Source organism: Mustela putorius, unplaced genomic scaffold, assembly GCF_011764305.1.
Source record: "Mustela putorius furo isolate JIRA1106 unplaced genomic scaffold, ASM1176430v1.1 tig00003972_pilon_pilon_pilon, whole genome shotgun sequence".
NCBI classification, from domain to species: Eukaryota; Metazoa; Chordata; class Mammalia; order Carnivora; family Mustelidae; genus Mustela; species Mustela putorius.
In genome coordinates, this window is record NW_025422115.1 from 22775449 (window position 1) to 22802893 (window position 27445).

The 27445-nt window shown below is 50.4% G+C and overlaps 2 protein-coding genes and 1 long non-coding RNA gene across 4 annotated transcripts; 1 reads left to right on the plus strand and 2 right to left on the minus strand.

Annotated features, from left to right (window-relative positions):
- The first annotated feature begins 4211 nt into the window (after positions 1-4211).
- On the plus strand, positions 4212-11715 carry TUBB1 (tubulin beta 1 class VI). Of its 2 annotated transcripts, none has more exons than XM_004759946.3 (4): positions 4212-4609; positions 8062-8170; positions 8631-8741; positions 8849-11715. In XM_004759946.3, the coding sequence occupies exons 1-4, from the start codon at positions 4553-4555 to the stop codon at positions 9943-9945; spliced, it is 1374 nt and encodes a 457-aa protein (XP_004760003.1). In that variant the 5' UTR covers positions 4212-4552; the 3' UTR covers positions 9946-11715. The 2 variants fall into 2 exon arrangements, with proteins under 2 accessions (XP_004760003.1, XP_004760004.1); XM_004759947.3 differs by lacking the exon at positions 4212-4609 and adding an exon at positions 8359-8465 and having other exon boundaries at positions 8079-8170.
- Positions 11716-13534: 1819 nt separating this feature from the next.
- ATP5F1E lies at positions 13535-16907 on the minus strand. Its single transcript, XR_006603864.1, has 3 exons — positions 16748-16907; positions 15139-15265; positions 13535-13682 (listed from the first exon to the last, which is right to left on the minus strand). It is a non-coding gene; the product is annotated as an ATP synthase F1 subunit epsilon (long non-coding RNA).
- A 2262-nt stretch (positions 16908-19169) lies between these two features.
- On the minus strand, positions 19170-27186 carry PRELID3B (PRELI domain containing 3B). Its single transcript, XM_004759948.3, has 6 exons — positions 27028-27186; positions 23264-23432; positions 21969-22058; positions 21466-21536; positions 21248-21350; positions 19170-19389 (listed from the first exon to the last, which is right to left on the minus strand). The coding sequence occupies exons 1-6, from the start codon at positions 27057-27059 to the stop codon at positions 19270-19272; spliced, it is 585 nt and encodes a 194-aa protein (XP_004760005.1). The 5' UTR covers positions 27060-27186; the 3' UTR covers positions 19170-19269.
- Positions 27187-27445: the final 259 nt, after the last annotated feature.

Sequence of the window (27445 nt, forward strand, 5' to 3'; positions counted from 1 at the left end):
GGGCAGCTCTGCTTAGGGAAAACCAGCAACACCTTCCCAGGTCTTTGCTCCTGCACTTACTTATTCATCCTCCCAGAACTTTCTCGTACAGTAAGAGAACAGCGGGGCAGAGTACACGCGCGTAGAGCTCAGCTCATCTGACGGTCTGCCCACACCCGCTGACTCACTCATAATGGCCCCTCAGATGTCAGTTTCTTGCTAAGACATTTGGAAAAATTTCTGCTTCTGAATCACAAGCAAACACTATAATTCAACAATCTTCTCTGAGTTATTCAAGGAACTTTGGTGCACTCAGAAGTAGAAGAATCAGGGGCGGTTGAAATCAATGAAATCTCTGAGTCCTCTGTTTTTCTCATAATTATATTTCATTTGCCCAGTGGAGGTGGGGGAGCTCCGTCGGACCACTGAGGGCCATCTCCTGGGGGAAGTCTGCAAGCGGCCGATTTCGGGTTTCTGGGTGACACTTGGTTTTCCTTATCATCTTCCTTCTGTTCCCATAATAGAGCCAAGTGTCCTACAGGAAAAGGCTGGCTCCCACCGTCTTCTCAGAGACGGACGGCCACGGCCCGCCAGAGGAGAGATGGCGTTTCAGCAAAGGGTGAGCCTGGTTGTCCTTCTTCCTCATGCTGGTGTCCTCGTCGTGCGGCATCATGTCCACTCAGGGAAGCTCTCGCTCCTGCCCTCTGCCTTCGTGGGCCGTGCTCACGAAATCAGCCCTGAGCGCTCACTCCCAACCTGCCTCTGCCATGGTCCTTCCTCGTGGAGAGAAAAGGAGTTTCCCACTCATCACAGACGGCCGTCTCTGGTTCCTTGTTGCAGCTCAGGGTTGGGGTCGCCAGCCTGGCTGAGAACAGACCCTGGGGAAGGCCGGTCTCTCAAGGGACAGTTTACCTGCGTCCCGGAAAGGGACCATTTCTCTGGGTCTAGGAAAGGCACGTACCTCCGGCACTGCCCTGGCTTGTGCTAAGTTGGGCGGGCAGAGGAGAGCTCCTTCCTGCGGAGAGCAGGTCCCTTGGTAAAAGAGGACAACGGACTAGAGATGGCGCGGACCCATTACTTGCCCCTCTGCTCTGTCCACACAGCTCCGATGCCCGAGCACAGCCCTCTGGGCCCTGACACACAGTAGGTTCCTAGGTATCCAGTGAATGGAGCTGCCCACACATCTGCTTCCATCCTGCAAAGCTGAAAAACACTGCCTGCAAAGGGGTATTGGGGACTAACCCCTGGCATGCTCTGTCTTCCCAGCAAGCTTGGGACTCAGGGCCATCATCCCATTAGACAGCTGGGAAAATTCAAGTTGCGGGAGGAAGTGGGCCTCCCTGAGTGGCTGGCGCTGCCAAGCCTCCTGGCCCAGACCTGTCCCGCCCTCACAGTGGCCAGCCACCCAGACCGAGTCAACATTGCCCGTGGAGCCCGGAATCAAAACAAACAGGGTTCCTCTCCTCTCTTCCCCCTCCACCTTTTTTTTTTTTCTTCTTTTTTGCCAACTGCCCCATTAACAGAAAAACCTTTTCAGCGCCCATCGGGACATCTGGCTCTTACCCTCCCTGAGCAAACTAAGATGACCAAGAGGAATGTGCTCCAGGGTGGAGGTTGGGCGGGGGTGTGGGGGGACCCCCAACACACTAGAACCCGCTCATACAGCAAAGAATGAACACAGGAAGGTCAAAAATGCCCCTCTCAGCAGCCCAGCCAGCTGCGGCCCCCGGTGAGAGCTCACGCGGTCGCCCCACCTGCAGTCCGTTCCCGACATCCAGCTTTCTTGGAACAGTTTATACCTTCAGCCTGGACCACCTCTTAGGGACCAGAGAAAAAAGTCCCCAGGCACCCTGCACACCCCCTGCCCCCCGCCACGTCAGGGCACACTCGTGAATAAATACATTCTTGACTTTAAGAAAACTTGCCATCCTGAGCCAGGCTGCTGGGCCCGGCGCAGCTGCGGGGGCGCACCCAACAATCCCCCGAGGCCCTCTCCTGTATCGGGCGCTTTGGGGACGTAAAGGTGAAAGGACACGGGCAGCTCCCGGGCCTCGGGGGGCGGAGGCGTGAGGACTTGTAATTAGCAAACACGAGAAGCCCCATGTGGTAGCTGTAAACTAGGTTCTAGCGCCAGCCCGGGGCTCCCACCCGGGATGCTGCTGTGGGCGATCCTGGGCTCGTGGGACACAGCAGAGGGGCTGCCCTGGAGTTTCGCATCTGACAAGCCGGGGAATGGGGGTGGGTGGGAGGGCAGGTGAGGGGTCAGAGGGAAGAGCGAAAAGGCGGAGGTAGGGGTGGGTTGGGGGGGTGACTGTCATGGAAGCGGAACGGTTTATTCTGTGTATGTATTTATTTAACTAGTGAAAAAAAAATCCTGCTAGGTACATGCACATTTCTTCCTTTTGAATTGACACTTTCTTCTCTTTAAGGTGGTGGGTGGGGTGGCGTGGGGTTGGGGGTTTGGACCAGAAGCAGGTGTAATCATGTGGTCATTCAGATTGGAGAAGAAAAACATTCCAAACTCAGAGATGTTGCAAGAGTCTCAGCCTTGCACTGTGTTTGCAAAGATGCACCAAATTGTTAACATTTTGCCGCATTCGCTTACCCTGCCTCTCCACATTCAGCACATCGTTACTGCTCTTGCCCAACGGTTGGCCAGCAAGCCGCGGGCAAGGGGACTTTTGACCCTGAATATTTCCTACTATCTCTTGAAAACAAGAATTTCCACTTGTGTAGCCCAGCCATGATCAAATTCAGGAAATACGATGTGGATACAATGTGATTATTTAATCCACAAAACCTATACTCAAATTTCGCAGCTGTCTTGGTCATGTCCCATGCAACAACTCCTACCCTGGTTGTGTCCCCGACCCAGGGTCACGTGGAGCTCTTGTTCTGCATGTGGCCCCTAAGGTCACTGGACAGTGGACAGGAGCAGCCCTGGGCTGGCGCCCACGGAACAAAGTCCTTCCTCCCCACGTTGGTTTTCTCCTGCAGGGAACACTCCAGCGCCTTTCTCTCTCTGCCTGAACTCCTTTGGGAAAAGTGGAGGCTCTTTTCCAGTAAAAAGGCTACTGCAGAGCACTTAGTGACTTTCTGGTCCTGATCACTGACCTCCCGTCCTGGGCCTCACCAGGCCTGTGGGAAAGTGCACCGGGTTTAGGAGCTGCCTGTCATTCACGGTGATGATGGGCAGGGCGGACCTCTCAGCCGCCATCACCCGTCCGTTCGGTCAGAGTCAGGGGAGGGAGCACCCAGGGACTCAGGTCCGAGTGCCTGCCTTTGAATCCACACCCTGGGGGCCCATGTCCCCATCAGTCTCCTTCATTTCCATATCCCTGGCTTCCAGTGTGTGCTCGGCACACGGCAGGTCCCTATCTGGAGCTGTTCTGAGGGTGGGGGCCCAGGGAGCTTGGCAAACACTGGAGAGAGGCTTGGAGAAGCAGGTGCCTGTTGGGGTGGTGGCCCGCTGTCCCGGGGCTTCCGGGAAGAGGTCCTGGCCTGGGCAGAAACTCTGTTTCTGGAAGAGCAGAATTGGCACATAGGGCAGGGGGAGAGCCACGGTGGTGCGAAGGTGCATGCAGGTGGCTCCAAACCTGTGGACGGCCCAGAGTGGAGGCATCGGGGGCCCTGACGACACCGGCTTTCTGAGGAGCAAAGTGCGGGAAAGGGGCTGGAGGGGAAGTGTGGGGCCATGCTGGGAAAGTCCTTGATGGTGAGACATGGAGTTGAGATTCTGTCTCTTGACAGTTTTCTTTCCAAAGGCTGAAGAATCACACGTGCCTTTACAACTTTGGCCAAGTTCAAAGGAAACGTTCTCTCATTAACATTTTACTATTATAAATACTAATTATTTTTTTTCCTATTAACATGAAAGTAGACAACATAAAAATAAAAATTGTCCACCCATGTTTGCTCAAAGGACAGCTCCGTGCTGCCAGTGACCGTGAGACCACCCCTCAGGAAACAGAGCTGAAGACACGGGAGCCATGGCCGGGTCTAAAGTGGGAGGGATGTCTCACAGGCTGTGTGACTAGGAAGTCACTTCATGCTTTGGGATGTCATGGCCTCATCCGTCACGCAGGGGGTTTAGACAGAGGATTCCTAAGAATACAACTGGCTGGCTCAGGGAGAGCCCTCTGGAGGTGGTCCTGTCACCCCATGAGCTGGGAGCTGTGGCTTGGTTGTCACGCCACAAGCCCCATCATCTGGGAGTCTCGAGCCGGTGCTGGAGCCCAGAGTCTGCCACAGCCTGGCCCACACCTGGTGTGAGACCTCCAGGCTCTGTGCATAAAGGCAGTCTTCAGTCTTGAAGTCTAGGAAGTGACTAGGCAATAATCTGTATTGGGAAAGGAAGAGACACCCCCTTCACCAGGGTGACGGGCAGAGAGCATAAGAGAGTAGAGGCTGGGCCTCTGGGTGGTGGACACACCCTTGGGTCAGTTACACTGGGGCCAGCTTGCTCAGCTGGTCCCATCACTGCAGTGACCAGAGTCGAGTTGGGCTCCCATCGGCCAAGGGCGGCTCTCCCAGAGACTGACGGTTTGTGAAGACCTTACACTTGGACGCAAGGATGCGTGAAATTGTACATATTCAGATCGGCCAGTGCGGGAACCAGATTGGAGCCAAGGTAAGGAAAGTTCGATTACTCGGACTAGCTTTCTTAAGGTCCCTGGGGGTAGCCAACTGAGAACACATCCGCAGTCAGCAGGGAGGGCAGCAAGCCCAGGAGATCACCTGCACTTGCTCAACACTTGGCTTTGTTGACCGATGGCCACGGTGAAGGCGACGCAGGAGGTAGCACAGGCTACAAGGGTTAACTGAATTCATGTCAATTTTACCGCCACGCCACTTAGGCCACGTCCGGGGGAGCCTTGCTTACTTTCACAGCCTTAGCAACGAACGTTCGTATCCAAAGGTGGTAGTCTGTCCCAAAACAGTTTCCTAAAGTTTGTTGGGCAACTTTTTTTAAAAAAATATTTTATTTATTTATTTGACAGAGAGAGATCACAAGCAGGCAGAGAGGCAGGCAGAGAGAGAGAGGAGGAAGCAGGCTCTCTGCTGAGCAGAGAGCCCGATGCGGGGCTCGATCCCAGGACCCTGCGATCATGACCCGAGCCACCCAGGCACCCCTACTGGGCAACTTTTTACATGGTATCGCTGAGATGCCTTTCCATCCCTCCCTTGTTTGTGTTACAAAGTTTGAAGAGATCCACATCTGTCCCACTCAGTAAGCTATCAGAGACGAAAGAGCTAACCGTAAACGTTTTAGGGTGTAGTTGTCAAAATAATGAAAATGAGCTCTCTGGAATATGCATGAGTGTGTCTCCTCCCCACCCAAATTTTTGTACGTGGTGCCGGATTCAGTGGCTGACACTGAGAGATGACACAGCCCAACAGATCTCCTACCCAAATGTCAACCCTAGTTTTACACACTTGTACTGCGTTAACAGCCATCTGATGGTTCCCTTTGCCATTTCAAAATTACTTTCACTAGTAGGAACAGCATTAAAAATGCAGTTGCACTGGGGCGCCCGGGGGGCTCAGTTGGTGAGCATCTGGCTCTGGGTTTTGACTCAGGTCATGATCTCATGGGTCATGGGATGGAGCCCTACGTGGGCTCTGCGCTCGGCAGGGAGTCTGCTTGAAACCTTCTTTCCCTCTGCTCACTCCGACTCTCACTCTCTAAAGTAAATAAATACAAACAAACAAATAAATAAATCTTTAAAAAGTTTTAATTGCGTTAAATTTCATTAAAGTTAAAGTTAACAGTTAAATTTTTTTTAAGTTTTTTTTTTTTTTTAAGATTTAATTTACTTATTTGACAGAAAGAGATCACAAGTAGGCAGAGAGAGAAGAGGGAGCAGGCTCCCCGCTGAGCAGAGAGCCCGACGCGGGGCTCGATCCCAGGACCCTGGGATCACGACCTGAACTGAAGGCAGAGTCTTTAACCCACTGAGCCACCCAGGCGCCCCAATAGTTAAGTCTTAAAAAAATTAAATTTTAAAAATTGTGGTGAAACAACAGCTTACAGTTCATCGTCTTCATCATTTTTTAGCATATAGTTCAACACTGTTAAGTATCTTCACAATGTTCTGCATCCAGTCTCCAAAATGCCTTTCCTTTTACAAAATTGAAACTGTCCCCATTAAATAGTAATCCTCCATTCCCCCCGACACTCATAGCCCTTAGCACCCATCCTTCTACTGTCTAAGAATTTGAATTTTTAAAAAATTTATTTACTTACTTAGAGAGTATGAGTGGAAGTTGGGGCTGTGGGGGGAAAGGCAGAGGGAGAGAGAAGCTCCAGCAGGCTCCACGTCCAGCCCAGAGCCCCACACGGGGCTCTGTCCCATGACCCCAAGATCATGACCTGAGCCCAAATCAAAAGTCAAATGCCCAACCTACTTAGCCACCCAGGGACCCCCGAATCTGAACTCTCCTAGGGGCCTCATAGAAGTGACATCACACAGTGTCTGCCCTTCTATGTCTGGCTTGTGTCACTGAGCATCACGTCCTCAGGGCTCAGCCACACCACGGCCTGTGTCCAGATGCCCGTCCTTTTCACGGCTGAGTAACAGTCCATTGCGAGGAGAGGCCACACTTTGTTTATCCGCGCATCTGTCAGTGGACACATGGGTTGTTCCAACTTTCAGCTACTGGGAATAAGGCAGCTTTGAAAAACTAGTCTAAAAAACTAAAACGAGGTGTTTAAGACCTGGGGCAAAGACTATCACTGCTTGAAAAGAAGTTGTTGTCTTTCTGTGCTGCGGTGACGAGATGTTCCTAAGTGGAACACAGCGCAAAGCGGGGGGCAGCAGCCCCGGCACTCTGAAGTGGGAAGATAACCTGGAGGAGGCGAGGGAGAGGAAGTGCAGCGTCCAGATAGGCTCTGAGCTTTTCCTCTGGCATCCTGTTGTCTGGTCCTGAGAGCCCTGGTGACTTATTATTTGGGGCCATAAGAACTGTGAGAGACATTCAGTTTGCAGTGTTAGAGAACTTATTTATTCTTTATTTTAAAAAAAAGATTTTATTTATTCACTTGATAGAAGACGCAGTGCGAGAGGCAACATAAGCGTGGGGAGTGGGAGAGGTGCTGAGCAGGGAGCCCGATCCGGGGCTCGATCTCAGGACCCTGGGATTAAGACGCGAGCCGAAGGCAGACATTTAACAACTGAAACACGCAGGGGCCCCAAATTTATTTATTATTTCAGATCCTGAACAGTGCTGGTAATTTTCTATAAAATAGAGTCTGGTTAACGAGACCATGGCCAGAGCAGGGCCATCACTTCTAAGATATGGCTGGGCAAACACCCTGGGGGATTTTAACATAAATGAATATATTTTCATTGCACTTGAATATGTCCTTCTCTAGGGCAATGAAAGGGGCCATCTCAGAAACTGTTTCCATGCTAAGAGCTCTGCACACAGCTATATTAATAAATACTGTATGTGTGATTAAAATTGTCGTATGTTTCAAACAGTTGGAAGAGCTGTGTATCATCTGGACTTGTGTGCCAACCTGATCATGAAAAACGCACATGGCTAAAACCTGGGCCCGGATGTCCTAGTTATTATGGGCTTTTTGGAAAACTGCATGAAAATAAATCCCCAAGTGAAGGAGTTATTATTGTGAGATCAGATAAGAATTCAGCCTGTTTTCATTTAATGGGATCTATACTTTACTAGCTTGAAGCACTAGAAGGTGAAATTAGAGATACCCGGTCTGATGTGAGCTGTAAAACGACAGCTTTAATGTCTACCACAGCCTCCATTTAGTAGGAGCAAAATCCAATTTAATATTTGAAGTGTTGGCATTTTATTTAAGGCGTTCAGGTAGGTATAAAACACAGTCTTCATGTTCACGTTTAGTGGCAGCCAGAGCAAGTTACCCCGCGGAGCGGGCACTGACAAATCGGGCTTGAAGGCACGTCTGGGGAAGGGGTGGTCAGAGGGACCCCTCCGGGCAGGCCCGGCAGCCCTCCCTTGCTGTCGCTCCCGTCAATCCGCTGGCTCACGAGTCCCCTCCTGCCCCTTTCTGGGGTCCCTCCGGACACGGACCTCCCCTCCTGCTGCTTTCAGTTCTGGGAGGTGATTGGCGAGGAGCACGGGATCGACGTGGCCGGGAGCTACTGCGGGGACTGTGCTTCGCAGCTGGAGAGGATCAGCGTGTACTACAACGAGGCCCACGGTAGGACGCGGTGCTCTGCTGGCCTGCCCCGGGCGCCCAGGCGGGGTGAGGTCCAGGAGGCATAGCGGGATCCTAAGACTGGCGGGTCCTCGGGGCCGGTGTGGGGCAAGGGTCCGGGGAAGAAGGCACTGAGTGGTTTGGACACATGTCTTAACCCCCGCTGCCCAAGCACCAACCTTCCTGTTTAGATGACAATGTTGAATGAAAACCGGCATCACTTCGAGCAGAGGCAGGATCTCGGTCATTGGCGAGACAACACAGCAGCACGGAAAATGATGGATAACGTATTTCCAAAGTATCTTATAGATCTGTGCACTTGTTGGGGTCAAGGGTATTACTTCAGATGTCTTTCTTCTAGAAATAGCTTTCTCCCGACAGGGATCATAAGGTTCTGTTTTGATGAAACATTAACTTCTAGAAAAACACCGGCTTGCTGACTTCTTCCTACTTTTCTACACAGGTAAGAAGTATGTGCCGCGGGCGCTGCTGGTGGACCTGGAGCCCGGGACGATGGACAGCATCCGATCCAGCAAACTGGGAGCTCTCTTCCATCCGGACAGCTTCATCTACGGTAGGCTGTCGCGGCGGGGGTGCCCCGGGAGGAGGGGCGGGGGCCTCCTAGGGGTGCCCCCCTTCCCCCGCCCCCAGCGGCCCGGTAAGCGGCCTCCCTCGGCGCAGGTAACTCGGGGGCCGGCAACAACTGGGCGAAAGGCCACTACACGGAGGGCGCCGAGCTGGCCGAGCGCGTGCTGGACGCCGTGCGCAGCGCCAGCGAGGCCTGCGACTGCCTGCAGGGCTTCCAGCTGGTGCACTCGCTGGGCGGCGGCACGGGCTCCGGGATGGGCACGCTGCTGCTGGGCCGGATCCGCGAGGACTTCCCCGACCGCATCGTGAACGCCTTCAGCGTGCTGCCGTCACCCAAGGTGTCCGACACGGTGGTGGAGCCCTACAACGCCGCGCTGTCCCTGCCGCCGCTGGCGCGGCACGCCGACGCCTGCTTCTGCATCGACAACGAGGCGCTCTACGACATCTGCCTGCGCACGCTCAAGCTGGCCGCGCCCAGCTACGGCGACCTCAACCACCTGGTGTCCCTGACCATGAGCGGCGTCACCACGTCGCTGCGCTTCCCGGGCCAGCTCAACGCCGACCTGCGCAAGCTGGCCGTGAACATGGTGCCCTTCCCGCGCCTGCACTTCTTCACGCCCGGCTTCGCGCCGCTCACCAGCCGCGGCGGCCGGCAGTACCGCGCGCTCACCGTGGCCGAGCTCACGCAGCAGGTGTTCGACGCGCGCAACGCCATGGCCGCCTGCGACCCGCGCCGCGGCCGCTACCTGACCGTGGCCTGCATCTTCCGCGGCCGCATGTCCACCAGGGAGGTGGACGAGCAGATGCTCGGCGTGCAGACGCGGCACAGCGGCTGCTTTGTGGAGTGGATCCCCAACAACGTCAAGGTGGCCGTGTGCGACATCCCGCCCCCGGGGCTGAGCATGGCCGCCACGTTCATCGGCAACAGCACGGCGGTGCAGGAGCTGCTGGGCCGCGTGGCCGAGCGCTTCTCGGCCATGTTCCGGCGGAGGGCGTTCGTGCACTGGTACACCAGCGAGGGCATGGACGTGGGCGAGTTCGCCGAGGCCGAGAGCGACATCCGCGACCTGGTGTCGGAGTACCAGCAACTGCAGGACGCCAGCGCGGGTCCGGAGGACGACGGGGAGCTCGTGGGGGAGGCGGAGATGGAGCCGGAAGATGCGCCGCACGAGCCTCGCGGGGCCCTGTGAGGTTGGCAGCGGCCCCGGCTCGCCGGCTCCCCACGGGGTGCACCGCGACCACCCGGTGTCCCGGCGTCGCACGCACGCGGGGCGCAGGGACCGGACCCGGGAGGGAGCTGGGGGCGTTGGGGGCCTTCAGGCATTCGCTAACCTTCAAAGACTTCGCTATGCGCTGCACGCTCTACTAACTGGTTTTTTTAATTAGCAAAGTGCATTTATCGCGAAGCACAGCGCCTTAGTTGAGCGGAGCTGCTCCGGCAGTTACTGCGCACCCAGCGCTGTGCGTGGCATCAAGAGGACGTGGGCGCAGGGTGGAAGCCGCCGTGCTGCCGCACTCTCCACCCTCTCCTGCCGCTGAGCACCCTGGCACCCTCCCGTGGCACCCTCGCTGAGTCATTCCCCAGCTTCCGTCGAGTGCGCTGCCCAGCATCCCACCTCCCCGTGCTCGCTGGCCTCCTGAGAGCCAGGTGGCTAAGTGGTACCTGGGGAGCTGTGCCGCCGAGGCAAGTGTGAGGCCGAGGCAAGTGTGAGTCCGCAGCCACTAGTGAATTGTGTAGACCTTGTGGGCATGTCAGCGAGCTAACTGGAAAGGGAAAAGGACTTGGAAAAAGAAAAAGTGGCAGTGCTTTTCACCAAAATACCTGGCCACCCCTGCCCTCACCCATGATGCCCTAAAGTCACCAAGCCTGATCCTCTGCTCTTTATTTCTGAATAGCCAGCTTTTAACATAAACGTTTGCGTACTGTAGACACTGTTTCTAAAGGGTGTTGGATTCTGGGAATTCATTAATCACCATTTTCAGTTTTCCTTGTAGACTCTTTCAAAATGCCCTTTTCACTTTCATTCATAAACACCTGCAAGCACTGGGTAGCCTCAGCTCTTTGGGAAAGGGCACTGGTGCGCTGGGCAGGGATTGGCATGCAGAGATTCCGCGGCCTCCGCAGAGCCGCAGTGTCCTTCCTCCTCACGGAGGACGCTGTCTCATTAGGGAGCTTTTACAATTCAAATTAATTTGCAGAAGTTGCCATAAATGTTCGCATGATGACACAGCTTTGACCATTACCCGAGTTTAATCTGCTCACATTACGACAGGACCAGATACACAGGAGTGTAATCAAATCGTCCATAACTTTCTAATTACGGTTTACCTATTTCTGACATACGCACAGCCATGCCTTCCAGGGCCATAAGAGTCTTAATGGCCTTCTAGAATTACCATTGATCCGTGGGCAGCCGGCAATGGGAAGAGGGTCTGACCCTCCCTGCAGGAAATATTTACTTGCGGGCAACTAGGTGCTCGTCTCCCGGATTCGTGTTTGTAATCTGCAGCAAGGAAGCAGGACGATGGGGACACTGGCTGCTCATTCGAGAAACGTCACGCCACGTGTGCATGGTGAGAAGTGACGAAAATACATAGAGACAAAACGAGGTCCTGCTGTCGGCATCGTGACATGCCTTCTATTTACACTTTAGAAAAAAGTTTTAAACAGTTTTTTCTTGTGGCTCAAGCACTAAAAGCAAAAGATTTATTAAGAAAATGTAACTATATACTCAGTTTGAAGTTCATAATTTCTCAAAAGCTAAAAAGACTTATGACCTTTGATGTTATAAGAATTTACACACGCTTCCTCTAGCACTTTCCTTCTCAAATCTAAAAAGGCAATCAAATGGATACCAAGGAAGGATACAGATCTAAATTAAAAAAAACCCAGCTGATTTATATTGCTGTCAAGATTTTTGTTTGCTCAATAGTAATCATTAAAGTACAAGAAAATTCAATTTTAAATGGCTAAATTGCTTTATTTCAGACCAAATAAATTCCTTTTCTTGGAGCCTAACAACCCAGACTGATTAATTTGAGTAGTTAAAAATATTTCAAAATGTATCTCACCATCCTACTCTTTTGTATGGTAGAAGTAGAACACACACACACAAACAAAAAAACCCACTAGAAACCAAGAGAAATCTGTCCCCTCAGATTTTGAGCCTATTCCTTTAGCGGTATGGTTGCCATGGCGACACTGGTCTCAGTGACAGACATGGGATCAGAATCTCAGAGCTTGTCCAGTTCCTTCACTTCACACACAAGGACCCTGCACGAGCAGAGATTAATAAGCCCTCAAAAATCACCCAACTAGTTAGTGCAATACCCAGAGCCGGGTCTGGTCAGGGTCCCCTGAAGGGCCTTGTTACTATCAGTTCAGGATTTTTAAGCAGAGAGAGAGAGGCTCAAACCATCTCTGCTGGGCAGTGAACGTGCCTTTTATTTAGCTGCTGTACCCTTTCCCCATCACCAGCCGTGGCCCTAAGTCTCACCTTAATTACCTGATCTGCCGTCCATGACTGCTCTCTAGTTACCAGCTGCAAAGAATTCAGCCCTTTGCCCATCAGCTTTGTTCGTCTATGAAAAAGGCCTGACAGCCTTGAGATTCATCGATTCCTATCCCTGTAATGAAAGATCCTTCCTAGTACCTTGATCATGGGGACCGCGGTGCCGACGGCTGAGGAGCCCTGACTTTAGAACAGCAGACCGGCCCAGGCAAAGAGCTCCCGGGGGGGCCCTTAAGTGGCTACTGCCCAGTGGCCTGGCTCTCAGACTCCATCCAGGCGCTCCTCCTTGCCTGTCCTGGGCCAAGAATTAAATAAAACCTCCAGGTCAAGTGTCCCGGGGCAGGAAATCGCCTGCAGGAGGCTGAGAACAAAGACATTCTCTCGGGCACCTCCGTAGCACGGCACTGAGGCACTGCTCGGGACCCCCAAACTTATTGTTGGCCTAAGTACCAAGGGGAGAACTGGTGCTGGTATGGAGCTGAAAACTTCCCGTTCAAATTTATTTCTCCGTTCTCCAGAACAGCTCAGATCCAGCAGCTAACTCTGCAGTGGGTGTCTTACTCAGCAGAGTGCTTCCAAGTTTCAAAGGAAGATAAAAACAAAACACTTGCAACAAGTCTTCACGCCTGAGCATTTAAGGAAGAGAGTCACTGTGAAAACACCATGGGGCCGCTGCCATCCTCATGCCCGAGACATGCAGGCCGAAGTTTTGAAGCCTGGACTTCAGCTGGGCTGTCAGCTCCTGAAGCAAGGTACTGGGCGGCTCGGCCTGTGTCCCACCTCCCACGGGGAGTGCACTCAGGACAGAGACTCATTTACAAAACAATGAAGCACATTTCTTGCTGAAACACATTAGTAGTTCTTCTCCACAGGTTCTAAGTGTACAATAAAAAATGAAGACCGCAATCTACTATTTTTTTCTTCTAATCTATGCTTTTGGTAATTATTGTCATTTAGGCAAATAGCTAAGCCAGCTGCGTGGGAGAGCCAGGCCGCGGGTAATAAGCCACCCGCCACTTCTGCGAGTTGAAGATAAGGGACACTGAGAGCCTCAACACGAGGCTAATTTTGTCAAAATGATATGAAAAAGAGAACTTTCTATCCTGACACATTTAAAGCATCTTTGCTGTTTCCTTCTGCTCACCAGATATTAAACCTGCTTCCCCCAACCTTAAGAAAGGGCAGTTCCCAAGGTCCTAAATCCAGCAGGTGCAGACAGCTCCCGTGAAGAGAAAGTCCAAAGGAAAACAAAAACCAATCGCAAGAGTGAACCATATTTTGATTTATTGGCGTTGTCAATCTAGAACAAGACAAGGATTTTTTTTCCATGCAGGGAGATTGTTTTCAGTCTGTCGTAACATGGACCAATGCATCTTCACCTTGGAAAATGTAGCATTTCAAGCTTTACCCAGTATCTAGGACAAAAGAAAATTCAACAATTGCTAGTCCTTTGTGTTTTCTTAAAAATCCAACATGAACATGGCAATGACTTCCCTGTCACGAACTGTGTAATCTATCTTTGGCGTCACTTCACATGGCTGATGTTGACCCTTGACTCTTGGCTGTAAAAACTGCTGTTTCACGTGCATGGCCTTAGCTGAACAGGAACTTCTCTTCTAGGTCAAACCAAGTACTCTCTGGGCAATAAAGAAACTAGTCTGCTTTTTGAAAACACTCAAAGTCCCCTGTGCTCCAGGGGCGGGAGCATCCCCTGCAGGACATGCGGAGGGCAGTTTTGTGTTGTTTACTGGAGTGGGATACTACATCCTGACCCCAAGGACATCACAAGGTCGAAGGAGCTCGAGGTGGAGTTGGGCTTGGCTCCGCTGCAGGCGCTCAGTGATTTTCTCAGCCAGCTCAGTGTTAAAACAAAACCACCCAACGTAAAACCAGGTCTCATTACTTAGAGCGCCTCTAGAAAAAGGGATACATTCAAAACACCGCATCTTCAGACTCATAATAAAATATTTACTAATTCAAACTGGAAATGAAAAGTGCTTAGGGGAGACAGCTCCAATGAGCAGAACTGCTCATATCCACGAGCTGCTGAAGGATCCATACTGATCACACTTCCTTATCTCCGCAGGTCGGACGCCTTTTTTTTTTTTTTTTAAAACAAAACAGGAAAATGAAATCTGGAAAACACCTCTCTAGTTCTTTGCCTTGCTTCTCTTTTGAAATAACAATGTCAAGAAAGAGGCTCAGAGATCAAATCACTTTAGTAGCTGGGAGCACGGAGTCAGAACTGATCTACTGGACAGAACTCTTCTACTGCACAGGACGTAACTCTACTTGGCTCCCATCTCTGGAGAAGTAAAGTGAACCAAGCCCTGGGAAGGAACCATAAATTTAGCAGAAGCAGTTGTCACTGCAGGGTCTTGCAGATGTTCCTGCTTGATAAAATCGCAGGACCCTTGCCTATGCTTCTAGCCCTCACGCTCAGGAAGCAGTCATTTGTGAGAACATTAGCAGATGTGGGGGAAATGCAGATACAAAGAACCGCAGTTTGTCATGCCCCGGAACCGCTGCGGGACTCCGACGGCAGTGACAAAAAGTGGGGAGTTTATCCTCCGAATTACTGGATGTTGTGCAGACAAATGACACTGGTTTAATTAAAGTAAGATGGCTCTCCACCTAAGCACTGCTAATGAGCTGAACGTCACTGTGCCGATCACTTCTGCTTGTCGAGGCCTGAAACGAGATTCCTTTCTGATGCCGCAGGACTCCTATCACCTGCGCGCCGTAAGTCACCACCCACTAACATCTGAACGTACTGACCAAAAAATGGACAGAATTCAAAACTAAACCTGCTTCGTTTTAAAAGTGCTCTATGAACTTAAGGTGCAAGCTTCTAACACATCAGTAACTTACAGATTACTCTTTTTTCAGTTTCACAATTTTTACGGTGCTGCCAGAAGTCTTCTCAGCATTTGCTTTGAACTCGGCCTTCAGTGCATCTCTCACTGCTTTTGCACAGATCTGGGAGTATCGGATGTAGCTGGGAGGGAATGAAAGATATCAAATTAATTATCAATAATCCAGCGAGGCTGGTCATTGTTACTAGTTTTGTTTTGCTTTTTTCTTTTTCCATAGTTTAAATTTTGGTTTGATTGTACATTACCGTGGAACTGGATTTAAAAATGACAAATGCCAGAAGCGATCTACAGAGAGAAAAAGGCCAGAAAAAATGTACCAAAGTGTGAGCAGGTATTAGAATGGGTCGTCTTTGGTTTTTCTTTTTGATACCATCTTCTCTCTTTCATACATGTTAATTTAAAATCAAAGACTCTCAGTGATTCTTAAAAATCCCACAGCACAACACCAAATGTTATGAGAAGCTATAAGTATAATAATAATAATATTAAAATTTCTCTACTTAAAATTTTTTCCTCATACTATTCTTACAAGGTAAAATATATATAATTAAGAAAGAACTACTTTGAATTCAACAGTTCTGATTATTTAAAGGTTTTCTTGAAAATACTGGACTTTGTTTCCCAAGTCCGCTATTGAAGACACTTCCCAATCAAGGTTTGTAAATAAAACCAAAAAGTCCTTAATTCTGATAAAATATCTAACAGCCTGCTTCCTGTTTGGTAGATGGACTCCCCATCAACATCTCATTTTCCAAAAAATGTCAGCTTACTTTTTACACTTTCTGAAAACAGGAAGGGGGTGGGATGTACTACTGTCTATTTTCTCATGTTTCAGATTTGTTTTTTTGGGCCCGAGGCAGGCGTTCCAGTGCCTCCCGGGGTGCTGACTAATTGGGCTGCCCTTCCAGGCTGCTCCATCTTTCCCACTACTTCGTGCACCTGCAGACGCAGAGGGGGAACCCGGGCGCTGATGCTGCCCCACCGACGGCTGGCAGGACGCCCGGGCAGGGCCGCCACACCTGTCCGAGTAGGTGCTTAGGAAATGGTCCCTGATCCCCGCCCGTCCACCTTCCACCCGGACGAAACTCTGCTCGACTCCACGAAGGGGCGACTGTCGTCAGGTCACGCGGGGAGCGCCCCAGGCCGAGGCGCAGGGCCCAGGAGCTGCACGAAGCCACCAGGTGTGAGGGCGGCGTCCACGGCTCCCCAGTCCCTGGAGGTCGTGTCTCCAGACGGGCTCCGCGCGTGAGCTTCCGAGGGGCCCCACTGCCCGGTGTGCCGTGCGCCGACGGCCGCGGCCCTCTCACCCGGAGCGCGGCCCGACGGCAGTAACGACGCGTGGGTGCGGGACACGCAGGCCCGGGCCGGGGTCACGCGTGCAGGGCGCAGCCCGGGGCTCCGGCGCCCCGTCGAAGCCGGGGGTGGGCACGCAGGTGCGGGGCCCGCCGCCCACGCGCCGCGCTCTCCAGGCGCCCCGCCCCCACCCGGCCGTGCGCCGCCATCTTGGGTCCGCGCTCCCCGGCCCCGACCCCCGCCGCGCGCGGCGTGACCTCCGACCCCGGGCCGCGCCGCGGGCTCCCCGCAGCCCCGAGGAGCGGGTCTACCTGAGTCCAGCCTGTCGCCAGTAGGCCACCATGATGTCGCGAGGGTGGGCGCGTGGGGTCGAATCACGAGGACGCCTCAATGTCGGCTCGGCGCACAGCCCAGCGGCAGGAAGGTCAGGCCTGGGAACCGGAAGAGGCGGGACTCCGGACCTGCCAATCTCGCCGCCTCTTGCCCCGCCCGCCCTCCCGAGCAGCCCCTGCTGCCCCGCCGCGGAATCGCCCCGACGCCGGGAGCCAATGGGGGCGGGCGGCGGGGGCCTCGGGTACCAATCCCCGCGCGGGCCGGCCGGCCGCGCCCACCGATTGGCTCCGCGGCTGCCCCGAGCGTGTGCCCCTCGGGCTTCCGTAGTAGCCCCGGCGAAGCGGCGGGGCGAGGGGGCAGCTGGGGGCCGGGCGGGGCAGGCTTGTCCCCGCAGCCCGAGGTCAGGGCCGCGCCCCGGCGTCGGCGGGGAGCCCTTGGCCCCCTCCCCCGAGGGGCAGCGGGCAACGGCAAAGCCGGCCCAGGCAGCGCGCGGGCCTCCAGGGTCACCCGCGACGTGCGACGGCCTGGACTGGGCGGCACGGGCGGGGGCGGGGGCGCGGGAGCGCGTGTGCACCCTGAAGCTGAGGGCAGGGAACGCGTCGCCACAAGTTTTCAGAAACTAGCCCCTAACTCCCACCCTTAGTGCTGGGTGGGGTCAGACGCCCCACAGGCCGAGTGTAACCTGTTCAGTCCCCCAAAGACCTCTGCTTGCCGGCTACGGAGGTTTCAAACTATCAGCTACTTCACTACACTGGAAAATGAAAATTCCTAGAATTTTATCATTACAACAGGATAAAAAAAAAATCAAACAGGATAAATATTTGTTTAGAAATCTTTTTATCATTAGGGCATTACACCTTTTTCAGAACAAGTATAATTCACAGAAATTATACAAAGCAACTTTTTAATCAAAGATCAATATTTTGCTATCTTTTGTTTAATTGAAATGTTATTTGTAAAAACCATCTCCGGTTACAAAAAATAATCAAAAACCTTATTGGATTGAAGTTGCTTTTACAAATGTCCTAGGAAGTCTTAAGCTAAACAACATTTTAAGTAGAAAAACACTAATTTTTAAATAGTTTGCTATACCATTTCTCTGGTTTATGTATATATACTAACTGGTTTCCTTTACAGGAAACCTGAAGGGTATATTACATGAGCACGGTAAGATAAAGGCAAGAGCTAATCACCTTTTAACAAAAAATATTCCGTGTGCAACAACTGCAAGTATCAAACCCAGTCTTTCCTGGTCCATAACTGCCGCTACAAAATACGAAATACATGTACTGGATTGTTTTCCAGACTGCAGCTGCCCCTTAGCATCCAAAATTGATTTCCCACAAATAAAAGCTGCAAAGCAATTCACATAGTGGCTGGTTTAGGTCAACGCTTTTCTTCTCATTATTATTCCTTTTTTCTTCCCCACCGCCCCCATCCCCCGCAGTTGCACTGTATTATTAAAAACACTAAGTACCTGGGATTTATGCTTCAGAAAGACATCGTTTGAGTAATTTCAAATGACGTACAGCTCTTCATGTGAAAAAGATGTTTTGTGGTCACAATTACTTCACAAAGTAATTATATTCAAATAACCTGACATATCATGCTTTAGCAATTACAGAGCCATGATTTTGACACATGGCAATTTATAAGTTAGGCAAATGTGAAATGCTAAAAGATGTGAACAGCTGTTCTTCTGTTTAAGTTTAGAGTGCTGCAAAATTCCGGTAATGACTTTATTTTTTCAGTGAACATCACCAGCCCACGGTATAGCATACTAAGTCATAAAGTACAAATCCAAGGAAGGTAATACCTTTCCTAAGTTACAAAACTTTGGCAAATTAATACAGTACTCTTTTAACAGGCTAAAATCCTTTTTTGCTTGTTTGTTGGAGGCATGTATTATTTTACTGATAATTTTCATTTCCAAAAATGTCATTTAAGTACCAAAACAAAAAAACACTGTGGTTCTTAATTGTGGCTTATAGAAGGGCAAGTTATTTTATACAAATTAATATGTTTTCTCAAACTAGAATTTCTCCTTTTACAGAGCATTTCCTCATGCAAGTTCTTGCAGCTTACCACAGCAGGGCAATTGTAGGTGTTTAGGTGGCTCTGCTTTTTTCTGGGGTTGGTCCAAAGCCAGGTAGAGTTCCAATGCATGAAAAGTTTACATTTCTACCTTAAAGGAGATTTAATATGGCAACATGATATTCTAAGTACTTTTCAAAAATCGTTAAATTTTCACATAAATACTGGAATCCTCAAAATCAGCTGGTCATTTCAAACAATGATCCCACTTATTTAGAGACCCTGAACCTTCTTTGTTTTAATCAGAAGTCCTACAGCTTTTCTTCGGCTTATTTAAAAACAAAACAAAAACAAAACAAAAAAAACTCTACTACCTAAAATACGGTTTTATTTTTTAAATAACAAATAAATACAGTGCCAGTTTGCAGAGACCTGGGGGGCAGATGTCGGGTGCTGATTTTCATCCTCATTTCTCTACAAATGCCGCAGCTGCCATCGGTGTCCTTATGCTCCCCCTCGCCGAAGCCGTCAATTCTTCAATCTCAGCATTTAATTTATGTATTACCCATTCCATTGCTTCTCGGCCCTTAAAAAAAACCAACACATCTATTGTTACCAAGTGAGAGCAAAGCACATATCATATAAATGCACATCAGGAAGGAACAAGGAGCATATACAAGTATGACTAAACCTCGCCAGAATGGATGGTTTCTGTCCTTGTTTTCTCTTTAGTATTACTTACCAAATATCGAATGCCTTGGGCAACTGGAAATTGATCTATAAACTCATTTTTATTTCGCACACAAAAGATGTTCTCAAAATAATCTATAATTCAATGATCGTGACCATTTCATTTCTGATTAGAGTGATCCCTTTTGGGGGGAATCAAAAGGTCAAACCCAGTTTTTTGGTTTTGGGGTGTTTTTTTTTTTGTCCCTTATTTTAAAGCAAAGTCCTGTATGAGGCCCTGGAAGATGCTGTCCCTAACTTCCTCTTCAACTGTTCTCTCCTGGTGCTTCATGCAAGTCCTTGAGGAAGGAGCATTTCCTGCTTCCTCTCTCAGGGCCTTTGCATATGCAGCCCCTGTGCTGGAGAGGCTTCCGGGCACACCCTTAACAACCAACATGCCCCTCATTCAGCACTCAACAGAACACTCAAAAAATACTTGTATCTCTGTGAACTTTTCCTTTCCTGTTTTTTTAAAAAAAAGATTTTACTTATTATTTGACATAGAGAGAGAGACAGCACACAAGCAGGGGGAATGGCAGGCAGAGGGAGAGGGGAAGGGAGAAGCAGCAGGCTTCCCAACAAGTAGGAAGTCCAATGCAGGGCTTGATCCCAGGACCCTGGGATCTGGACCTGAATGGAAGGCAGACGCTTAACCCACTGAGCCACCCACGCGCCCCTACTTTTCCTTTTCTAATGATGTAATTAATGTTGCCTTCTTATGGGGTGCCTGGGTGGCTCAGTGGGTTAAGTCTCTGCCCTCGGCTCAGGTCATGATCTCAGGGTCCTGGGATCGGCCCCTGCATCGGGCTCTCTGCTTAGCAGAGACCCTGCCCCCCCCCCTCTCTTCTGCCTGCCTCTCTGCCTACTTGTGATCGCTCTCTTTCTGTGTCAAATAAATAAAATCTTAAAAAAAAAAAAAAAAGTTGCCTTCTTCATACCATGAGGGCAGTGTTCCCTGCTGTGTCCCTAGTCTAGCCCAGCACTTTGTCTGTACAAAGATGGCATCTCTAAGCATCTTTTGGCTGCTGAATGACTGATTACATTAAACATGTGTTATCAGAGAGTGCATTAAGTATCTCTTTCTCTAAACTTAAATTGTTTTAAATCATGCGTTCTCCAAGGGGAGAATTAGCTGGGGGCGGGGAGAGGTGAAAACAGCTCACTCTCCTTATGCACACAGGACCCTCATCCTTCCATCCATCTGTCCATGGTGTTAAAAACTTTTCATGGTGTTAAATATACTTTTCATGGTGGTTGTTAAGAGTAAAAAATGCCTAAAACGAAACTGAGGGTTGCAGGGCTGAGAGGATAATGAAAAAGGTTGAGAACTGGTGTTTTAAACAGTGGCAATGACTATCACCAAGCACTTCTGACGTGCTAGGCCCTGGGCACATGCATTCCGTATGTTATCTCATTTACTCTTCATGAGAGTTACCAGCCCAACTACTCAGATGGCTAACTGATCTCCACTTCACAGATGGGAAACTGATGCACAGAAAGGTTAACTTAATTGTCCAAGTTGGAAGGCTGGTAAGAGTTACGGCTTGTGTACAAATCCCGGGGTGCTACACTGCAAAGCCAGTACAAGAAACAGCCTAGATGGGTTCTCAGTGCACTGTGGCCGAGAGTCAGTTTGCCAGGACACACATGTTCAGCACTAAGCTCTTTAAAGATAAGAAACCCAGGAAGAGCCATTAGGAAGCAGTCTGACTTACTTTATTAGCATTTGAAGATATCGTACTTGCCATGAGTCCTTCAAGGTAACTGCTGAGACTGACTCCTTTCACAGTGATTATGGCTTCTTGAGTCAGAACAGTTCTGGAACAGAACCCATTCACACAATTTCAGAATGACCTTTCATTTTTTAAAAGAAATATATGATTAAAAAAAACCTAAAACACCCTGTAAGTTTTTCAAAACATTTTTTACTCACTTTTCTGGGTCCTGAGGATGTGGTTTGTATATAAGTCTCTCATCTACTGAAACCATATTTGTAAATGAAATCTACAGAATGAAAACAAAACAAATCATTTTAGAAACCACAATGAAAAGCATTTGCAAATTAATTCACAAACCAAAAATCTTGCTAGGTAAATAAACAAATAACAAATAAATCACTTTGATATTACTGCAAATACAGAACTTAAATTTCACTATTCACTGCTTCCTTTTTATTATAAAAATAATACATATAACCAAAGCATGACAGAAGTAATATGCACATGATCCCAAATGCATTTTATTGGGTGCTGTCCCCTAGATACAAGAAGTGGCCTCACTGCTCCAGAGAGGAGCTGGAAAGAAAAATACAGCATATCACCACTGATTTCTTAAGCTACGCTGAAGAGCCTATATTCACCTGTACATCAACTATAAAAGAGAAAAAAAAATTAAGCTTCTAGTTTAAAATAAAAACAAAATGGAGCCCACACTTACGTTAGTAGATTTAAGTTCCATTGTCTTCTCTACAGGATCAACTACAGAATGTTCTTGCACGTATGTTTTAGTTCTTGCAGCACCAATGAGCTAAATAAAACATTCACAATTAGTAATCAGAGGAAGAGGGATTTCTTAACAAGTGTATCAATATCTTGTATGAAGGTAAAAATGTGTTAATATCTTGAACCAAAAAGTCTGTTTTGTAAAAAAAGCAGGAGGAATCCAAGGTCAGAAAGGAGGCCCCTTTGAGGGTGACAGGAATTCATACACCACGAATGAGACGAGACTGCCAGATACAAAAACCCTTCCCAGAGGCAGTGAGCGACCAGCCCGGGGAGAAGGTGCGCAGGATAAAACGTATCCTGAAACCGCCAAGGTGTGACAATGGAGCCCGGAGCCTGAAATGTGGAAATCAGAATATTCGGGTAAACATGGCATCCGGAGAAAGGAGAGCTCAAGAGTACGTCAGTATTTTCCTAGAGCAGTCTTGACGGAGAGGCTGTTGCGGCCTCGCTCTCCAGACAGAAAACCAGCCGTCTCATGAAGGAAGGGAATGCCTCCCACCCAGCGTCGCTCCTGTGCCTGAACCCCAGCCAACCTCCCAACCTTGCTCATTTCGGTGTCCCCCGTCTCACACAGTGGTTTGTGAAAAGGAAGGAATCAGGACATTCCTGCTGAAAAATGTGTCCTTTAGTTTTCTGAGTGGACGCACCTTCCCCAAGGAGAAAGAAAACTGAGTCTGCTTATCATACCAGAGTCCTTTCACACTGTAATCATCTGGCACTCCAGTTTCTTGCGGGTTAAATTGGCTCATTAAAGCCTGCTCCCATGTAACGGAATAGAATTCCTGTTTTTAAATGTATAGGGAGGAGTCTCAGACCTTGGAACAACTTTGGCACAGCAGAGCCTGAGAACACGCTCCTCACTTAGCATCATGACCCATCACTGACCACAGCCACTGTCAGCTAACCATCGCCACCATCCCACGGCTTCCAGATCTTACTACTGGTCTGAAGTGGCTGGCAAAAGCAGGAAAAGCAGAACAGAACTCCCTTTAGATTACAGAGCATTAGCTGGCTTCCTTCAGAAGGTTTTATCAGGCACCTTCATGAAGACTGTAATAATATTTCCAATTCATTATACACTCATAACTCAAGTTTATTATAATACAATTTGAACTGATGCAAAAATGACATTCAGAATCGGCTCCCACAACCTATTTGAAATTATAATGTGGTTTAGAAAACTTCTCTACAGCAGTCACATTTCCACAGGAATAAAGACACACTTACAGATTTCACAATGGAAGGCAGTCCCCACTCTGTGCTGAGAAGTCTATGGCTATGCAGCTTTCCAGAAGGATCCACGTGTCTGTCCAGCACATCAACCCCAACCACGCTCGGGTTCATAGGGTTTGGGTATTTCTGCATTGCGGCTGTCGTAACGGTTTCCCACGGGTGGCTGCCGACAGGAACCAAAAACCAAGCATTTGAAAAATATGCATATAAATTAAACTGTTTTTATAACCCATCAAATAATTCTTTACAGTTGAAGTTTAATTAATTTAACTAGGGAAAATTATTTTCTGAAACACTGACTAAAAGATGATTTGGGGAGCTCAATTTCCATTTTGAATATGTACAGAATTCAGTATTTTCCCAGCACACAGGCTGTATGGTACAACTGAGGTCTATAAAGATATAAATAGCCTATAACGCATTAGAGTTTCTTAAACAATCTTTCCTATTTACCCAAGTTCACTTTCACATGTAAATTTTGTTTCTAAGAATCACTAATTCACAAAAATGCATTTAAAAAAAATATGTTCTATGAAAACAAGCAGAAAAAAATTGTTATTACTATGTCTGGCCCCAATTCCATAAAGCTATAAAGATGTAACGAAAGTAAAAGAACTTATGGACACCGTAAATTCTTCTAGGAATTACAAAAAGATCCAAAGTATTATTGATTTAAATACTAAATCAAATTTAATAATTTGAAAAAAGTTGAAAAAAGTAAATTAAAAATATATATTTTCTATATTATGGTAATAAATAACAGTGGCCCCTCCAGTCAATCTTTATCCATTGCTCTCCCCAAAGGAGTGATTCTGATTTGTTTTGAAAAGGTCACTCAATACCATGAAGTGTTTTTAAGGCGCTTCTAATATACTCTTTTCTCATGTTCTCTCTTAAAATTATCTTCTTGAAAAAGCCCATGTGATGTACATTTGTTCACTTCACAACTTGTGTGAATAAGATGCTGGTACAAAAGCCATCCTTTTCAAAAGAGCCCCTTATTAAGGACAATGAGTATTGGAGGTGACTGAGCCCGCCTGTGGTCTGACGCCACCCGATCTGCGCTCGTCTTCGTTGAAAGGAGAAAAGAGATCTGGAGAGAATGTTTCAAACCACACTTACCGATAAACCACACAGCATTACTTATTTTTCTAAAAGCAAAATAGGTAGGCCATTAATCCAGTTCAACTTCTCAGAGGACTAAGCCCAACAACTACTTCTTGCCAATAGAGGGACAATCTCAACACCATTCATTTCCCAGAACTGTGGACAACCAGCGACATTATTTTTAATGCTTTCATTTTTGCTATTATATAAATGAACCTCATTCAGTTTTTAATCTCGAGCCTTATTCAGCAATCAATGCAGGTACGTAAGGGAGCTACTCCGTAAATCTAAACACTCCCCACAAATAGAAGTGATACAGGCCGAGCACTCACACTGTAACCAAGGCAACTATCTAAAATGAAAATCAGATGAACCCTGTCCCTGTCTCCATCTAGTCATCCACCAGTTCGCTGGCTTCCTTGCGCTTATCTCTTCCCCTCATCCCCTCTAAAAAATTAATAATTGCACATGGCTTCGGGGTGGGTGTGTATTATTTGTAACACAGTCCTTCTCTCCTCTGAGCCAACTTGAAAACACTGGTGTTGCGTTAACTTGAACTAAGACTGCTTTATGAAACATAATTAGCTCAAACATTACAAAGGACGCATGCCAAGAGTCTTCCAGCAATTAATCTGAACCCTTCCGATGTAATCATGTGTGAAAAGACCCTACGCTAGAAGATACTCAGAAGGACACCAAAGATACTCAGAAGGACACTCAGAAGACACCACCTGCCCAGTATCCTCAGCTGTAAGATGAGGGAGGTGGACATTTAGGTATACTTAACTCTGTAACCTATCAGAGAAGAGTGCGGCACACCGTGGGCATTCCTACTTGTGGAAGGAACCAATGAATGGCTTCACCTGGATGCCGACTATATGGAGTCCCAGAAGGACGTGCTGAATGTGTATGGGTAAGGCAGAGAATGAGGACTTTGATATTGTAGACAGCCGTGTCCTTAGGAAACACTTGGCAACAGTAAGATTTGTGAGGGGAGACGGTCACTTCCATTCCAGGACTGGGTTTGAGGAGCCCACAGGGCATGTGAGCAGAGATGTCTGGTTAAGACCTGAAAACACGGGGGCGCCTGGGTGGCTCAGTGGGTTAAGCCTCTGCCTTTGGCTCAGGTCATGATCCTGGGATCGAGCCCCGCATCGGGCTCTCTGCTCAGCGGGGAGCCTGCTTCCTCCTCTCTCTCTCTGCCTACTTGTGATCTCTCTCTCTCTGTCAAATAAATAAAATCTTTAAAAAAAAAAAAAGACCTGAAAACACAGATCTGAGAGAGGCTGCAGCCCGGGGTAATTTCCGGGCGCCCTAAGTTCGCATGTACCAGCCGAAATCCTGACCGAAAAGCCCAGACGACTGGGGGGCCATGGGGACCAGGGCTGCCTCCCAGGGCACGCGCAGCATTTGTCTGAGTCTCCGGAGAGGAGGACCCCAGAGCTTCCACGGGATCTCAGAGAGGTCTGTGGCAAAACGATGAAGAATCACTGACGACATTCCAGACAAGAAGGTCACTACCAGAATGCCCCGAACACGGACGCCGAAGGGGGCGAGGGCACACTGGAGAGAGAGCAGCAGCAGAAGCGCCTTAGGGGAGGCAGGAAAAGGAGATGCAAGTCCAGGGAACTTCTGAAGCTCCGGATGAGCGGACGGCCAGGAGACGCCGTCCCCGAGCCCGAGGCCGAGCCCGAGCCCGAGGCCGAGCCCGAGCGCGCACAGACTGTCGCCAAAGACGCCCGGGGACCACAGCCTCGGGGACTCTGAGCACTGCGGCGCAAAGGAACCTTCCCCGACCTTAACGTTCCACGCGGCCCCGGGCCCGGGGGCTCTGGCACGAGTCCGAGTCACCAAGGACGCAGGGTTTCCAACCGCGCCAGGGACCCGGGTTCCAACAGTCGGACGGCGACGCGAAAACACCCTGTAAAGCTGCGGAGATCAGAGCGGTGTGGCACGGGCAGGACGGGCGGAGCAGGGCGCGCGGCTCGGGAACCGGCTCAGACGTCCGTCGCCGCGGAGCCCCGCTCGGGCGCCCGCCCCGCCGCCTTCCGCGCCTCCCACGACGGGCAGCCCAAGGTCACTCGGTCTGCGGGAGCCGGCGCGGGACCCTGGACGCCCACTGCCACAAGGCTCGGCTCCTCAGGTCACCAACTGCCGGGAGAGGTTCGCGTCGCGGTCGCCCGAGCTCCCCCGGGACGACGCTCCACCCGAGGCGGCGGGGCGGCCGGACTCCCGACAGCGCCCACGCTCCCTGCTCGACTCCGCGGGTGCCCGTCCCACCGGCTTCGGCACGGCCGGGAGGCGCCCCAGGCGCCCCGTCAACCCCGGGCGCAGTCGAGGACCTCGTGCCGGGCGAGGCCCGCACCAGCCCGGGGACCTCCGCGGGGCCGGCCCGTCAGTACCCGCGTCCGGACGCCCTCCCGGCCCGGGCGGCGGCGAGGCCGGAAGTCCCGAGCTCGGCCCACCGCGGGGGTCGCAGCCCTCGAGTCCCTCGAGTCCCCGCCCACCCGGGCCCCGTGGGACTCGGGCCCAGCTCCCCCCGCCACTGGGCCCGATGCCGGGAAGCTTCCTGAGGGGCGCCCCGGCCTCGCCGCCACGCCGGGCCCGAACCGCCCGAGCGCATCGCCGACGCGTGCCACCCCCAAACTCACTCAAAGACGTGCTCTGAAGTCCAGATCTTCATGGTGCCGGCAGCCTGCGCGGGGTCCCGCCGGCGCCAGGGGACAATAAGGCGGAAAAGCCACACTGGCCCCCGCCCCGCCCCCCAGACACCCCGTCGGCCGCGCAGCGCGCACGCGCCGTCGGGCCCGACGCGAGGGACGTCCCGACGCGCTGCCCCACGCCCTATCCCGGCCCGGGTTTTGCCCCAGCCTAGCGCGCGGCGCAACGAAACCCCGCCCCTTAGCGCCGGGCGCAACGCGCCGGCGCAGTTCAGGGGCAGCGCCCGGGGCCGCCGGCGTGGGCGCTGTGCTGCGCAGGCGCGGCACGCGGCCGGCTGCCCGCCCCCTCGCGGGCGGTGCCGGGAGCGCTGACCTCTGCACAGAGTTGGGTCGGGCCCAGAGGGTTCCT

Bases quoted from the DNA above. Each gene is read 5' to 3' on its own strand.
- TUBB1 (XM_004759946.3), top strand. From the start codon at position 4,553: ATGCGTGAAATTGTACATATTCAGATCGGCCAGTGCGGGAACCAGATT. The intron at 8,171-8,630 runs GTAGGACGCGGT...TTTTCTACACAG, and splicing joins GTACTACAACGAGGCCCACG to GTAAGAAGTATGTGCCGCGG. The intron at 8,742-8,848 runs GTAGGCTGTCGC...CCCTCGGCGCAG, and splicing joins TCCGGACAGCTTCATCTACG to GTAACTCGGGGGCCGGCAAC.
- PRELID3B (XM_004759948.3), bottom strand. From the start codon at position 27,059: ATGAAGATCTGGACTTCAGAGCACGTCTTTGA. The intron at 23,433-27,027 runs GTGAGTTTGGGG...TCCTGTCGGCAG, and splicing joins ACTTCAGAGCACGTCTTTGA to CCACCCGTGGGAAACCGTTA. The intron at 21,537-21,968 runs GTAAGTGTGGGC...TTCATTCTGTAG, and splicing joins TGGAACTTAAATCTACTAAC to ATTTCATTTACAAATATGGT.